We start from the raw sequence: 16,843 nt of genomic DNA on the forward strand, positions 1-16,843 counted from the left end.
TCATGTGTCCCACTGCAATATCCCCTGCCCCAGACAAGTCTCCCCCATGACACATCTGTCACCCCTCCTATCACCCTGTGGCTCTTCCTCCCTCTCAGCACACTGTCAGCCTAAGGCTGCCTACAGTTGGCCGAGAAACCCACATGCGATTTCTGCATTGCGGGACGTGCGAATATGAACCCGATTCTTTTTGATGGAATCATATACACGAAAAAATCGTGGCATGCTCTGTCTTTCTGCGGTCCTCGGAAAGCACCGCCCATTGATTGCGATGGGACCTTCAAAGCATCGCATGGCTGTTGCATGCCATGCGACGTGCAGATGAGCTTCCTAGTGAAACACTACCCATCCTCTATCACACATGAAACTCGTGCAAGAGGATCGGAACCTCACAGATGCAGTGCGTTCTCGCCCGACAATCGCCTCGCACTCGTGGGTAAAGCGCGTAATCGGGCTGAGTTTCTGGGCCCCATATTGCACTCGCTTGTGTATTGGTAGCCTAATACCGGCTGCTGACCCACAGATGCAGCCTATAAACATGTAGCAGGAGCCTGCACTAGGCAATGAGCACTTTCCCTGATCCGACCAAGCGCGCCACATTCTCAATTCCGCACCCCTGCTCTACCACCACTTTTTGTACGATCTGAATCCTGAGCTGACTCACTTTGTGGCTCCCTCCAATCAGCCATTGGAGAAGGAAGCTTGCTGCCCAATATTTGACCTGCCTGTCCACCTAGAAACACCCTGAGCCTCCTGTGCACCCCAAAAGCTCCCACAGCCCCCCCATGCACTTTTCAAAATCTCTCCCAGATAACCCCCCACTCCCCTACCTCCAGGCCTGCAACTGCTACAGAGAGCTCTGGTAACACTCAGAGCGAGAGTCATGTGACCAGGAATGTCAGCTGACCTGCTGACGTCACACTTCCTTTAGCCCAATCCACTCTAGCCTCTCCCCAACTGAGGCAGTGTCTGAAGGAACCGGGAGGAGTCAAAGACAAGTGAGTATAGTAATGTTTTGCTTTTAATTTTGCTGACAGGGAGGTCGGGTAGGAGCCCACGTGACCGGGGGAGCGGCCCTAAACTCGGGTGGCTTTGAGTGACTTGACAGGTCTGTGAGCAGGATGTATACACTAATGGATGGAGGACATAACAGCCCTTATGTCAGAGGCTTCCAGGATACAGCGACACAAAAAAGGCGCCCAGTTTTACTAACGTCGCGGCTGACGTTCTTCAGCGTACCGAGCTTTCTGATTGGTTAACAGCTGATGTAATCCACCAATCAGAATGCTTGGACACAGAACGCCGGGCTCCTGTGAGCAGCACTGAGCACAGCGGCGCCTGAGGAGAAAGCGCGGGAGTTCCCTCAGCCGAGCCGTGGTGTGTTGTGTCCTAGTGATGTATATCCTTATACGGTGATTGCAGCGCTCCTCCTAGTACTGAGCTGAGGCTGATAGGATATTACCGGTCATCTCCCCACTTTACAGAGCAGAACATGGAATACTAACAGGAAGGGGGAGAAGCTGGGGTGCAGCTCATGTTAGTGGATGCCCTCAGTACCACAAAAATGGTGTGCAGCCAACGTTATCCCCCTAACGCCCCCCAATGCAGGCAACGTTATCCCCCTAGCGCCCCCCAACGCAGGCAACGTTATCCTCCTAACGCCCCCCCCCCAACGCAGGCAACGTTATCCCCCTAGCGCCCCCCCCCCCCAACGCAGGCAACGTTATCCCCCTAGCGCCCCCCAACGCAGGTAACGTTATCCCCCTAGCACCCCCACCCCCCCCAACGCAGGCAAGGTTATGCCCCTGGCGCCTCCCAACGCAGGCAAGGTTATGCCCCTGGCGCCTCCCAACGCAGGCGAGGTTATTCCCCTAGCGCCCCCCCCAACGCAGGCAACGTTATCCCCCTAGCGCCCCCCAGCACAGCCAAGGTTACCCCCCCCCCCGCTGCAGCCAAGGTTACCCGCTGCGCCCCCCCCCCCCCCCCCCCGACGCAGCCAAGGTTATCCTGCTGGCATCCCCCGGCGCAGCCAACCTCATCTGCACAACCGAGATCCAGCCATGTCCAGCACGGGCAGAACTCACACTGTAAGTGAACCCATTCATTAGAATGGGTTCATTCACACAAGAGATGTTTTATTTGGATTGACAGTCTGAGATTGAAAAAACACTACGTGCCCCATTTTCATACGATTATTACATGAAAATGAGACATAAAATGCAATTTTGGTCTATGAATCTGGAACAAAATAGGATATGCCTTAAAAAAAAACAAAACGCAGCACATCGGTCTATATATAAAAATTCATGTCTGAATATACCAGTTTATTTTAATGGGTCCGTGTGCTGTCTGTATTCAGTCAGTAAAGAAATATGGGCCCCACACGGACAGAAAATACAGCCGCGTGAATGCGACCTCCTCACAGTAATAGTGTACCTCTAATTAATAGATACCAGTTCTACTCAGTGACAGCGCAGTTGCCTTCAGTGATAACAGCGCTGCCAACGGCATCCTACTAGCGCCCCACCAGCGTGGTCAACAGCATCCCACTATTGCCCCCAGCGTGGCCAGTGGCATCCCACTATCGCAGCCAGTGGCATCCCGCTAGTGCCCCTCCAGTGCGTCCAACGGCGCCCCCTCGAGCGCTTCCAACGGCATCCCACTAGCGCACCCTTCAGCGTGGCCAAGGCCATCCCACTAGTGTTCACCAGCGTGGCCAACAGAATCCCACTAGCACTACCCCTCACCCCCCCCAGCGCGGCCAGCGGCATCACACTAGCGCCCCCCCCCCCCACCCTCACCCCCAGTCCGGCCAACGGTGTCCCACTAGTGCCCCCCTAGCATGGCCAACTGCGTCCCACTAGCGCCCCCCAGCGCGGCCAACGGCATGCCACTGGTGCCCCTTCCCCCAGAGAGGCCAACGGCATGCCACTAGCACGCCCCTTTCCCCAGCGCTGCCAACGGCAAGCAACTAGCGCGGCCAACGGCGTCCCACTAGTGCCCACCCAGCGTGGCCAACGGTGTCCCACTAGCGCCCCCAACGCGGCCAACGGCATGCCACTAATGCCCCTTCCCCCAGCACGACCAACGGCGTGCCACTAGCGCCCCCCCTCCCCCCCAGCGCGGCCAACAGCGCACCACTAGCGTCCCGTCCCCCCCCACAGCGCGGCCAACGGCGTGCCACTAGCGGCCCATCCCCCCCCAGCGCGGCCAAGGGCGTGCCACTAGCGTCCCCCCCCCCCCCAGCGCGGCCAACGGCGTGCCACTAGCGTCCCCCCCCCCCCAGCGCGGCCAATGGCGTGCCACTAGCGTCCCCCTCCCCCCCAGCGCGGCCAGCGTCGTGCCACTAGCGTCCCCCCCAGCGCGGCCAACGGCGTGCCACTAGCGCAACCCCAGCACAACCTACGGCATGCCACTAGCGCCCCCCAACACAGCCAACGCCAGTCCACTAGTGGCTAACGGCATCCTACTAGCGCCCCCCTCCCCCAGCGCGGCCAACGGCATCCGACTAGCGCCCACCACCTATTAGAAGATAGCATCCCTACTGGGGGCTCTCCCTAAAGAGAAACAGTGCTCCTTCTGACCCACATAATGGGCCTCTCACTAGCAAAGCCAGAAACCTACTGCCCACTGATGAGGGGCAAAAACCAACAAACAGTGCAGGAAGACTCTGGCTTATATTCCCAATCATTGTTAAAAGGTTGGATAAAAGGTGTGACATTAATATGCGGGAATGCTACCTTCGAATAGGTGGTGTTATAGAGGTATTATTCCACTTTCCCATCTGCATGGAAGGCCTCCTGCACACTGGCGGAAATTCCGCAGTGGGATTTCCCACAGAATTTCTGCCTGTGCCCGCTGCTATAGGATTGCATTAGATATTGCAATCCTATGCAGACAGCAGCGATTTGACCGAGTGAAAACTCGCGTAGTAACCAAATCGCGGCATGCCCTATTTCTGTGCGGGCCTCTGCGCCGCACAGAAACATAGCTGGTGACGCCCCGGCTCCGTTTTATGCATGTGTCGACTAGGAGACGCTGGGAGGAGGTGAGCCGCAGTGGTCACTGCAGGGGCACGGCTCGCATCCCACTGCGAGAATTCTCGCAGCTTGATCCGACCCCGCCGTCTGCAGGAGGCCTAAGGCTGAGTGTCCAAGGGCGGAACGGAATATCGCTTGTGCCATGGGAGAGCATTAACTTCACCGAGATTTTTATACGCGAGCGGTTTTCCGCTCATGTACATTGTGCTGCGCTTTCCATAGTTATCCTATGGAAAGTGTCATGTGTGCTCCGTGTGCGATTTATCACCGCGGATCACACTATGACAAATCACCCATGGACACTCGGCCTAACATTTGGATTTAGCTGTTGATTCATTGCTGATTTTACACTGCAGAAAATAGTCCCATGTGGACATGCCCAATCAGTATAATAGTGGAAAATTTCCAAAAGGAATTCCGGACACTCCGCAGATTTAAATATAGCCGGTTTCAGAATGTAAATTCTCTTATCTTGGATTACAGGAGAATATAGTTCTATGGAGATTCCTTTTGAGTGTTTTGAATATACATTGACAACCATGAAGGAAGGAGATGGCTCTCAGTCCAAGACAACTCTGGTTTGTGCTGATTATGACAGTGATGAGACAATGGTGGATGATTCTATCCCTGGTAGTGAGGAAGAAGAGGATGAGTTGTACCTTAAAAGGTTCTTTTTTAAATTTTAGTTTGTCTTGTACATGTTTGTAATTAAAGTATTGCATACCATAGGGAGCGATTAAAATATTTCTGATCAAGAATTAAACAAATCCGCTGACTGGAAATTGGGAAGTTGATATTTGACACAATGCTCCACAGTTTGTTCCTGTGGCTAAAGCAATGTGGATGATAAAATGATATCAGGGAGTTTCTGCATATGCAATTACAACAATACCGGAGCACATTTTCCAAGAATTCTGTGTTGTGACATATATTTTTTCTTAACCCTTTCCAATCCAATGTCGGGCCTGCCCCGACATCATAATTTCCCTCCACAGCTCTGATGTCGGGACAGGCCCGACACTGCAGTGCAGGAGTTCATCTGCACCCGATCATCAGACACATCGGGTGCAGATACACTCCTTCACTGGTCCTCATCGAGGACCCCCGAGGAAAAGGCAGAAAGGGTTTTTAACCCTTCCTGCCTTCTCCTTTACACATTACATAGCGCTCAATTAGCGCTATGTAATGCAGGAGATTCCCGCTGGCGATCATGTGACCGCCGGTGTCATCTGACCCCCAGCGGTCACATGAACGCCGAGCCGGAAGCCTGCATCGTGGGGGGCCTGCTTACCTGTCTGGTGTCTTCTGCATTCTCCCTTCTGTCTCCCGGCTCAGCGATCATGTGACCGCTGGGTGCCACCGGACCCCAGCGGTCACATGATCACCGAGCCGGGAGGCAGAGGGAGAATGCGGAAGACGCCGGACAGGTAAGCAGGCCCCCCCACGGTGCAGTGAGCATCTGCACCCTCCTGAACCCTGTCAGTTCAGGAGGGTGCAGGGAAATGTATTTTTTCTCATCCATTCTCACCAGCTCCAATTTATTTGGAGCTGGGGAGAATGAATGAGAAAAAATAATTGGATTGGAAAGGGTTAAATGTCGAAATATCTTTCTGTTTTTTGTATTCAGCTCCTATGCAGACCTATATGCCTCCAAGTTTACAGACTACAAACAAAGTGTATTCTAATCCGATAGTCATACTTTCTTAAATCTGTGTCCTACTTCTTGCTTACATGCATCTGACTGAATATTCTCTGGCTAGCAGCATGAGCCATGTTAGGGTGAATTAACACCTGCGTAGGGTTCAGTTCAGCGTTTCTGTCTCTCTGCTCTGTTTTTGGAGGAAAGAATCTAAAGTAAAAATGAAAGAAGCTGGTCAGCTTTTTTTCGCAAGTTATTCCAATGGGTTTTCAAAAACACTGAATTATTTGTTTGCTTCAGTTCTGCTTTTCTTTAGTTTTTTTCTACTGGAACAAATAAGGACTTGTTCACATCAGCGTCGGAAAACAGGACGAGATAGCACAGCAAACTGCGCCATTTTGTTCTTTAAACGCCATCAAAATGCCGGACTAGAGGCCGGAAATCGAACGGACCCCATTACAGTAAAAGGTTTCAATTCGGTTTCGTGATAAGACAGTTCCATTCTGCTAGAGAGTGCTGTCTTCTTGAACCCTGAACGGAACAGAAGAACGGACCTCCCTGATGAGCTTTAACACAGCAAACTGCATATTTTTTTTCCTGTTTAAAAAAAACCAAACTGAAGTAAACTGAAAGCATTCAGTTCGTTTGGAAAACCCATTGAAATCATAAGGGAAAAAAAACTGATCAGTTTGTTTCAGTTTCACTTCAGTTTCTCTTCTCCAAAAACAGAGCAGAGAGACAGAGTCGCTGAACAAAGCCTTAACGCAGATGCACTTTGGAACTATAGCAATACAAAGTGATAAATAGTTTGATCTGATGATGTTAGATGCATTGCTGATTGTTTTACTTGGAATTTAATAGGATACTAATAAATGATGACGTCTTCTCCACATCTGCAGTTAGCTTATGTCCTAAAAAGACAAATGTTGGTAAGTATCATACCATAATCCCTAAGGCTTTCACATTATGATTTTGCCTCTATCCCTGCCCTCTGTCAGGTTTCAGACTCACATGTCGATACTTGCAATGAGACTAAAACTTGCATGAGACCATAGCTTTTAATTTGTGAAATGGAGACCACTTTGGCATTTAGCATGGTTTCCAACCTTTTGAATTTTTTAGTAGGATAGAAAAGCGCAGTGGTCGATGCTTTTCTAACGTTCAAAAAAAGATTGAAAGGGACAGAAACATTCTAAAAGCACATTGAAGACTGTGGATCCGTCAAGGTTTCTGTCTCAACTCAGTTTCTGGAATATGACATAGAAACCAGAGGTGGAGAGTGGGAATATGCTAGAAAACCCTCTGTGAAAAGAGCCTGACTCTTATTGGGCTTCTTGAATATCATATTTTGTAGATTGGTTGAATAAGTACAATATTTGTAAAACTACAGTCCAATACAAAACTGGATGAAATGTATTGGGAATTTGCTGTCACCTCTGTACAAGCAACAGGATTGGAAGCTATTCGTAAAGGGGTGTTCCATAGTTAGAAAGCATAGTTGATCAATGGTGTTGACTTTTATGACAGGTTCTAAAGATATCCACTATCGACAGGATTGGGAATAACTTTATGATTGGCTTCTGACAGGTGATGTTACTGGGTCTTCTGTTTTGATGACATCTAATAAACCTGTCACGTGGAATACTAATATAGAAACCGTTGCAAGTTTAAGAGATGTCAGCGATGTCAACGGCTGTCGGGGGGCCTCTTATAGGCTGCAGCGGTCACATGGGTAACAACCACCTAACTGCTGCAGTTGAAGTAAACAGAAGGTGGAACAGTGCGGCAGCGGAGAGGTGAGTATTGGTGTGGTTTTTTTGGGGTGGGGTGGGGGGGGGGATATTCTCCCCACTACCACAAACGTGTTAAGTACTTGGTAAAACTCCTTTAAGGATGGAGCAAAAACCCTTAACCCGTTAGGAACCGCCCATGCACCTTTTTATGGCGGTCACTAATGGGCTTTATTCAGATTCATATGCTTTTTTGCAGCGCTGCATCAGAATACTGGCACGGGTACCCCAAGGAATGGGGGACCGACACCTGTTTTAACAGCAGGGACTAGAGAAACCGCCAATTCCCGCTGTTTAATCTTTTACATGTCGCAGTCAATGCGACCACTCTATGTAAAAGGCTGACAACTTGTCTCAACAAACATGACCTCATATGGCTATGTCGACATAAAAATGAAAAAGTTATGGCTCTGGGGATGCAACAGCGAAAAAAAACTTAAAATTGGTTAGGGCATAAAATGGTCCCGTCAGTAAGGATGATGTGTGATTTAACTGTGCATGAGTTTCATTTGATATTACAAAGACTTATTTATACAAGATAGATTTTGGTGCATTTTTGCATTCACTGGATCCCCTTCTAGTATTGATTAAAATAAATGCAGCAAATGCCTTTAGAAAAAACGATTATTGTTTTAAAAATCGTTCAAATGAGCAAAGATCAATGATAATCGTTTGGTCTAAATGCGAGCCAATAACTGAACGACGAACGGTAATCGTTCAGTTTTTAGTGGTCTACCCTTTTAAATACAGACAGAGGGAAAAAAAAGGTTTACCGACGCATATCAGCTGAATGTATGTCAAAAGAACATTCTTTTGACATAAATTCAGCTCATTGTACCCCATGAACACATTCACCGTATTCCCGACTATGGTGTGATCATAAGGAAAAATTAAACCTGAACATGACCTTACATAGCAGATTTGTACGTGGAAGTTTGCGCGGTGTGTTGATTGTGTTTTCATTCCTTTTTACACTCCTCCTTTTTAAAACTTTAAACAAGAATATTGAAGTAAGAAAACTCACTTTTTACATGGTTATTTCTAGGTGAGCAGTCGCCAGAAATCCATTTTATTTCTAAATTAATTCCAGCTGCACGTATTGAAACTGCAACAAAACAGGTAGGATTTATAGTGTTTACAATATCTATAATGTGACAATTTAATTTTTTTTTTTATTGCGGATCAAATATCACTAAATATTGTACATAACAGCTGTTCAGGAGCACTCTACTTATTTTAATGTTCTCCCTAGGTTTCTAATACACCATCAGATGAGGAAGCCTCTCAGTCCTTATTAAGGTACTCAAAAGAAAATGTGAGACTTATCGCCCTTTTACAAAGGCCGACAGTCTATGACTGCACAAGCGCCAATGTCACAGCTAAGGCCGTCAGCGCTCGTGCAGAGCATTTACACTGATAGACTTCGCCGCTGGATCGCTGGCTTCTCGCTCAGTACTTTACCTTCTATGTGAAGTGCTGAGCGGGGAGCGTTTACACAGAACAAGCCCATGATCCAGTGACCCAGTTTTTAAGTTGACTGAAAATCAGTGATAAAAACCTGTGACTGAATAGTGAGTGTTTTTTTTTTTTGTTTTTTTTTTGTGCATTTACACTGCACGATAATGGCTCAAATTTGTTTGTTTGAACGAATTTTGAGTGATAATCGTCCCATGTAAATGGCTCATAAGGCTATGTTCACTTCTGTATTCGAACCTCCATTCAAAGGTTCTGTTGTAGATCCAGCATAGAATGCTGGAAGAAGTAGTCCTGCATGAAGGACTTTTTTGTCCTTTAAAATGCCGGATAGCTTAAAGGAAACCAAACAGACTCCATTATGGAGTCAATCGGGTCTGTTTGGCACCATTTGGTTCTATCATAGAACAGATCTGTTCAAGCAGAGGATTCCCTTTTCCGGCTTCTATAATGGAGCAGGTAATTGGACATGGAGATGTGGACATGGCCTAAAAGACTTATCAAAGGCAAGTGTGTTGTATTGTATGAATAACTACCTATTCATTAAAGAGGTTGTCTCGCGAAAGCAAGTGGGGTTATACACTTCTGTATGGCCATATTAATGCACTTTGTAATATACATCGTGCATTAAATATGAGCCATACAGAAGTTATTCACTTACCTGCTCCGTTGCTAGCGTCCCCGTTGCCATGGTTCCGTCTAACTTCGGTGTCTTCTTGCTTTTTTAGACGCGCTTGCGCAGATGCATCTTCTCCCTTCGGCTGGTCTTGGAAGCATCGTCGTTTAGGCTCCGCCCCCTTGTACGCATCATCGCGTAGCTCCGCCCCCATCACGTGCCCATTCCAGCCAATCGGGAGGCTGGAACCGGCACACGTCATGGGGCGGAGCTACGCGATGATGCGTACAAGGGGGCGGAGCCAAAACGACAATGCTTCCAAGACCAGCCGAAGGGAGAAGATGCATCTGCGCAAGCGCGTCTAAAAAAGCAAGAAGACACCGAAGTTAGACGGAACCATGGCAACGGGGACGCTAGCAACGGAGCAGGTAAGTGAATAACTTCTGTATGGCTCATATTTAATGCACGATGTATATTACAAAGTGCATTAATATGGCCATACAGAAGTGTATAACCCCACTTGCTGCCGCGAGACAACCCCTTCAAGGCCCAATGTCCATGAGTGGATTTGATTTGTGGGAGATCCACAAATCAAAGCCCATAGGGATGGATTAGCGTCCGCAAAACAATTAAAAGCATGCGGATATCATTTTTCCCGCACGCGCGGGAATAAAAATTGCCGCATGCTCCATTTTCTGTGGATTCCCACACAGATCGCTTGCATTGAATTTAATGGAAGCTGTCCGATTCGCAGCACACCCGCAGAGAACACTGTGGACATGCCGCTAATCCGCGGGAAAGCCAGAGATTTAGGGTTAATAAAAGGGAACTGCGCATGTGCACAGCACGCCGGCCAACGTGCTGCGCACATCTGCCATACAGAAGGAAGAAGATCCGACCGGGACAGAGAAGACTCTCACCGCAGCTGGACAGGTAAGAAAATGTCCTAAAATGTCCATGGCTGCTGGCACGGTTAGAATCTGCCGTGGGATTCCACACTTAGAATCCGTGCATGTCCGTGGACATGAGGCCTAACGGAAATCTATTATCTCCAACGAATGAGCCCAATATATTAAACACTAGTTTAATTTACTTGTTTACTTCCACAAGTAAATTGTAGATCCCCATTAGGATGAGCTCCATGTCTGGCAATGCCATCCAGTGTGCTACTTGTGCAATGTATGCGGTCCTTGATCAGCCGATCGAGGGTGCATACTGTTGCGCAAGATGCATGCACGTCGCACATTTAGAAGCCCAAATTCTGGATCTAAATGAGCAACTGGCAACACTGAGAGCCATTGACAACATGGAAAGGAGTTTGCTGCTCACTGAGCAGACACTCGCTGGTGTAGAGGCGGGGGCGGATGGTAGTACGGAAGAACAGGGGGAGCAGGCAGTCAGCTGGGTGTCAGATAGAAGGAGGCGTAGAGGGAATAGATCCAGGGAGGCTGGTCCTGAACTGGCACAACCCAACATGTCTGCAACGTTGGCAGATGAGGGCGATGCCATTACAGAGCCAGCACCGCTGCAGCACGGCATGCCCTCTGAACGCCAGGGGGATGACTGCTCCAGTGAGACGGGGACGGGGAGAGCAGGGCAGGCTAGACAGGTTCTAGTGGTGGGGGACTCAATTATTAGGGGGACAGAGAGGGCAATCTGCCATAAAGACCGGGATCGTCGAACGGTGTGTTGTCTTCCTGGCGCTCGAGTTCGACACATCGCGGATCGGATTGACAGATTACTGGGAGGGGCTGGTGAGGATCCAGCGGTCATGGTGCACGTTGGCACCAATGAACGAGTTAGAGGTCAATGGAGGGCCCTCAAAAATGATTTCAGGGACCTAGGGCCCAAGCTCAGGGCGCGGACCTCCAGGGTAGTTTTCTCGGAAATACTACCTGTACCTAAAGCCACACTAGAAAGGCAGAAGGATCTTAGGGAGGTAAACAAGTGGCTCCGGAGTTGGTGTAAGAAGGAGGGATTTGGGTTCCTGGAGAACTGGGCTGACTTTGCTGTCGGCTACAGGCTCTACCGTAGGGACGGGCTGCATCTTAATGGGGAGGGTGCAGCTGTGCTGGGGGATAAGATGGCTCGAAGGCTGGAGGAGTGTTTAAACTAGGGACTGGGGGGGAGGGTAAAATGAGAAATAGTGGGGTAGCCAGTGTAACTATAGATTCGGGTCCAAGCAAAGGGAATGGGGGTCGAGCAGGGGGTGGGGATAGTACAGTTAGAACTGATAGACCAGCCATAAGTACGAATAGAAACAAAACAAATTTAAAAAACAAAAAAAATGATATAAATTGTATGACCACGAATGCAAGGAGTCTGATTGGTAAAGTGGGTGAGCTTGAAGCGAGAATGACTGATGAAAACTATGATATAGTCGGAATAACGGAAACATGGCTTGACGATAAGTGCGATTGGGCGGTGAATTTGCAGGGGTACAATCTCTTCAGAAGAGACCGAAGGAACCAGAAAGGGGGAGGGGTATGTCTGTACGTCAAATCGAACTTGAAGCCGAGGCTACGGGAGGATATAGGGCTAGGAGACGAACAGGTGGAATCTCTGTGGGTTGAAATACAGGGAGGAAAAAATAACAAAATCCTGATAGGGGTCTTCTATAGACCACCAAAAGCAACAGAAGAAACTGAAAACTTACTACTAAGGCAGATAGAAGAGGTGTCAAACCGCAATGAAGTAATTATCATGGGGGACTTTAATTATCCAGATATAACATGGGAGAAGGAAACCTGCAAATCTCACAGGGGTGACAAATTCTTGAGAGTAATTAAAGACAATTACCTGAACCAACTTGTGCAGGAACCAACTAGAGGGAGGGCCATTCTGGACCTAGTACTAACTAACAAACCGGAACGAATAAAGGGGGTACAGGTTGAGGGGCACCTGGGGAACAGTGACCACAATATAATCAACTTCCAGCTGTCAATCTATAGGAAGCCTTATCAGGGAGCGACAAAGAAACTAAACTTTAGTAAAGCAAAATTTGATGAGCTTAGAACTACTATCGGTAACATTAATTGGGACAACATCCTCAAAAATATCAGTACGGAGGAAAAATGGGAAAAGTTCAAAAGGATCCTAATCGCCTCATGTGAGCAGTTCATTCCCTTTAAAAATAAAAAGGAACTCAACTAAAAGGAAACCAATGTGGCTCGACAAGACGGTACGAGGGGCAATAAACGAAAAGAAGAAAGCGTTCAAACTACTAAAGCAACAAGGCAGCGAAGAAGCACTAAAATCATACAGGGAAAAAAACAAAATATGCAAAGATACGATCAAAACTGCCAAGGAGGAAGCAGAAAGACGGATCGCCAAAGAGAGCAAAAACAACTCGAAGCTATTTTTCAACTACATTAACAGCAAAAGGATTTGCAGGGAGAGCACTGGCCCGCTAAAAAACAATGCAGGAGAAATCATTGATGATGACGAAGGGAAAGCAAATCTACTAAACAGTTTCTTCTCAAGTGTATTCACAAAAGAAAAGGAAATGCCACACGAGATACAGGGGAATAAAACGAACCCCTCACAAAATATCTCATACCTAACACAGGAGGAGGTGCGGAAGCGTCTAAAGAAAACTAAAATTGATAAATTGCCGGGCCCAGATGGATTACACCCAAGGATACTAAGGGAACTAAGTGACGAGATAGCTAGGCCGCTATACCTAATATTTCTAGACACTATCAAGACCGGTATAGTACCATTGGATTGGCGCATTGCCAACCTGGTTCCAATTTACAAAAAAGGGAGCAAAAGTGAGCCTGGTAACTACAGGCCAGTAAGTCTCACTTCAGTAACGGGAAAAATCTTCGAGGGGATTCTGAGAGACGCCATTGATGAGTACCTCAAGGAAAACAAGGGAATAACTCCTCACCAGCATGGATTCATGAAGGGTCGCTCATGTCAGACAAATCTGATCAGTTTCTACGATGAAGTAAGCTCTAAGCTGGACCAGGGAGAATCTATTGATCTTGTATATCTGGACTTCTCTAAAGCCTTTGACACCGTGCCACATAATAGGCTAATATACAAAATGAGGCAGCTCGGACTGGGCGAAAACGTGTGTAAGTGGGTAAAAAATTGGCTCAATGATAGAAAGCAGAGGGTGGTAATAAATGGTGCGTACTCTGATTGGACCATAGTCGCTAGTGGGGTGTCACAGGGTTCAGTTTTGGGCCCCACTCTGTTCAACATATTTATCAATGACCTGGTAGAGGGGCTGCACAGCAAAATATCAATATTTGCAGATGACACAAAATTATACAATATAATTAATACAACGGAGGACAATGTGCGGCTACAAACGGACCTGGACAAGCTGGGGGCTTGGGCAGAAAAATGGCAAATGAAGTTCAATGTTGAAAAATGTAAGACTATGCACATGGGCAGGAGAAACGGATGTCACCAATATTCACTTATTGGGGTACCACTAGGGAAAAGTGATATGGAAAAGGATCTGGGGGTATTAGTGGATAATAGACTAAACTGGAGTAACCAATGCCAGTCAGCTGCTGCAAAGGCAAATAAAGTCTTGGGGTGCATTAAAAGAGGTATAGGGGCGAAGGACGAGAACATCATCCTTCCATTATATAAGGCACTTGTCAGGCCTCACATGGAATACTGCGTACAATTCTGGACACCGGTGCTCAGGAGGGATGTTGCGGTACTGGAGGGGGTTCAAAGAAGGGCAACTAAACTAATACATGGAATGACGGGACTGGAATACCCAGAGAGGCTATCCAAATTGGGTCTATTTACTCTAGAAAAAAGAAGGTTAAGAGGGGACCAAATAACTATGTATAAGTACATGAGGGGACAACACATGGATCTCTCCCGCGATCTGTTTACACCCAGGACCACGACGGTAACAAGAGGACATCCGCTACGATTAGAGGAAAGTAGGTTTCATCACCAACATAGAAGGGGATTCTTTACTGTAAGAGCAGTGAGACTATGGAACTCTCTACCGGAGGAAGTGGTGATGGCAAAATCCACAGAGGCGTTTAAAAGGGGACTTGATGTCTTTCTGGAGAAGAAGGATATTACAGGATATAAATATTAGGTGAAGTGTCAATCCGGGTATATAGGCAGGTAGGAACTATTAGGGGTTGATCCAGGGAACAGTCTGATTGCCATTAGGGAGTCGGGAAGGAATTTTTTCCCCAAAAGGGCTAATTGGTTTCTGGCCTTGGGGTTTTTTGCCTTCCTCTGGATCAACAAAGTAGGATAGACAGGCTGGACTAGATGGACAATGTCTTCATTCAGCCTTACATACTATGTTACATAGAAGCTGAAGTGTTGAGTCTGGGGATGTGACACCTGTACTTACCTTCCCCACCATTCCCCTACTGTCTGCTTTGAAAGCCATGGGTGCATGTATCCTGGCAACTACGTAGGCGTTTATATGAAGTTGACTTCCTATCTTCTGGGTAGGATTTCTACACAATTTTGGAGAGAGTTTGTGAGATTTAGTGCCCATTGAGTTAAAAGAGCATTTGTGAGGTCCAATACTGATGTTGAACGAGAAGGTATGGGCCACAATTGATGTTTTAATTTCTAAAAAATAATTCTATGAGGTTGCGGATGACTAAGTGCATTTTTTTAAAATGCATGACATTCATGGTAAATTTTATAGAAACATATATTTCGGGAGTTTACTTAAGTGAAGTAGGAAGAAAATTAAATAGTGATTTTGGAAAAGGCCTAAGCCATTGATGTCGTTAAATGGCTGTGATTGGCTGACACCGCGTGAGTTAGCCAATCACAGCATTAGATTTCTGGAGGTGGGGATTTCAAGCCCCACATCCAGAAAGCAATGCTCTGTCGGGGAAGAGGAGGGAGTGTCAGCCCGCAGCAGCACCGCAGAACGCCGGGGGAGGTGAGTACTGTTTTTTGTTTTTTTTTGACACCTTTATATTTGTATAAGGCGTATAAGACGACGCCCGACTGCAGAGCAGATTTTTCGGGGTTAAAAGGTCGTCTTATACGCCGGAATATACGGTAACTAAGCTTCAAAATGTACAGTATGTTAGTCCCTTATATTTGTTGGAAAAGCTTAATAATTTATAATTATTTTAGGAATTGGGAAAAAAATTCAAAGCCAATATTTCCACTTCTCAAAGAAAGTTGTCCCTGTCAGCCGACCATGGATCACACTGGTATGATTCTTCAATTAACTGCTCATTCATGTGGATAAATACGGAATATTTTTTTGTTATGCATTGAAATATTACAGAACTCATATTTATTATTTTTTTACAATATCTCTCACAATAATACTATCAATCCAGCTGGTCTAGTAAAGATCTAGTTTCTATTGGCACTGATATCTATAGTTAAAACACTTTGCGGCTCTTTGGCAGCAGGCAAATGTGCAACATATTCATAGGCTTCAAAAACATTTTTGTTCATTGTAATACAGTATTAAAGGACCAAAAATATGAAGTGTGTGTAACATCTCTATCATATGTACCTTATGTTTTTCAATCAGTCCACCTCTTTGCCAGGCTCTTAATCCTCACAGCCTTTATTTATACTTTACTATATACACACAGAACTTGTTAAGGCATGAACATCTACCATGTTTCCCCCAAAATGAGACCCTGTCTTATATCAATTTTTGCCCCAAAAGAGGTATTAGATCTTTCTTTTTATGTGGTCTAGCTAGGGCATATTTTCAGGGTAAGGCTTGCCGTGTTTTTGCTTTATAATACGCACTCCCCGCCCTCTCCCCCCCCTCCCCCCAAAGTGTGTGTGTGTGGGGGGGGGGGGGGGAGTTGCTGTGTCTTATAAGGCGTATGTGCCAGAAGTCTTGGCGTTACAAGTTGGTCGCGCTAACTAAATGGTGGTCACGCTAACTAAATCGCGGTCAGTTACCAGTTTTCTCTCCTCACCACTGCCGCCCATACGTGCCGCTGATTGGTGGTGAGCGCTGGTGGAAACTGCTGCTGCTTCCCCGCCTCCACCAATCGGCTTATTACGTTCCTTATGCCGAACAAGCAGCTCTGTGACACAAAGCTCCTGTATTTCACATCTTTGCTGCTCTGTCGCCCGGCACTATCCCCTGCACTGTCCCTGGGTGAGTTCAAAATAATTTTCCCCCTCTAAAACTTTAGAAAAAAAGACCCTTAGAAAAATATAGTTTTCCCAATGAGGCGCTCATCGCGGAAGATTCCACTGTTGATATCAATATAATCAGGTCTTATTGCCAGAGTAAGCCAGGATCTAAATAAGTTGTATAGATGTGTTCTAAACCACACAATCTTTT

The 16,843-nt window shown here is 46.9% G+C and overlaps 1 protein-coding gene across 1 annotated transcript in view; it reads left to right on the top strand.

The window, feature by feature from the left end:
• The first annotated feature begins 1,354 nt into the window (after nucleotides 1-1,354).
• The window catches only part of ANKRD31 (ankyrin repeat domain 31), a 107,274-nt gene continuing 91,785 nt past the window's right edge, over nucleotides 1,355-16,843 (top strand). Inside the window, exons 1-6 of the mRNA XM_066604889.1 lie at nucleotides 1,355-1,377; nucleotides 4,524-4,707; nucleotides 6,541-6,608; nucleotides 8,515-8,588; nucleotides 8,722-8,768; nucleotides 15,655-15,734. Coding sequence (XP_066460986.1) covers nucleotides 4,538-4,707; nucleotides 6,541-6,608; nucleotides 8,515-8,588; nucleotides 8,722-8,768; nucleotides 15,655-15,734 — 439 coding nt within the window. The 5' untranslated portion in view covers nucleotides 1,355-1,377; nucleotides 4,524-4,537. The remainder of the gene's footprint in view (nucleotides 1,378-4,523; nucleotides 4,708-6,540; nucleotides 6,609-8,514; nucleotides 8,589-8,721; nucleotides 8,769-15,654; nucleotides 15,735-16,843) is intronic.

The sequence above is a fragment of the Eleutherodactylus coqui genome, chromosome 5 (assembly GCF_035609145.1).
Source record: "Eleutherodactylus coqui strain aEleCoq1 chromosome 5, aEleCoq1.hap1, whole genome shotgun sequence".
In the NCBI taxonomy this organism is placed as follows: domain Eukaryota; kingdom Metazoa; phylum Chordata; class Amphibia; order Anura; family Eleutherodactylidae; genus Eleutherodactylus; species Eleutherodactylus coqui.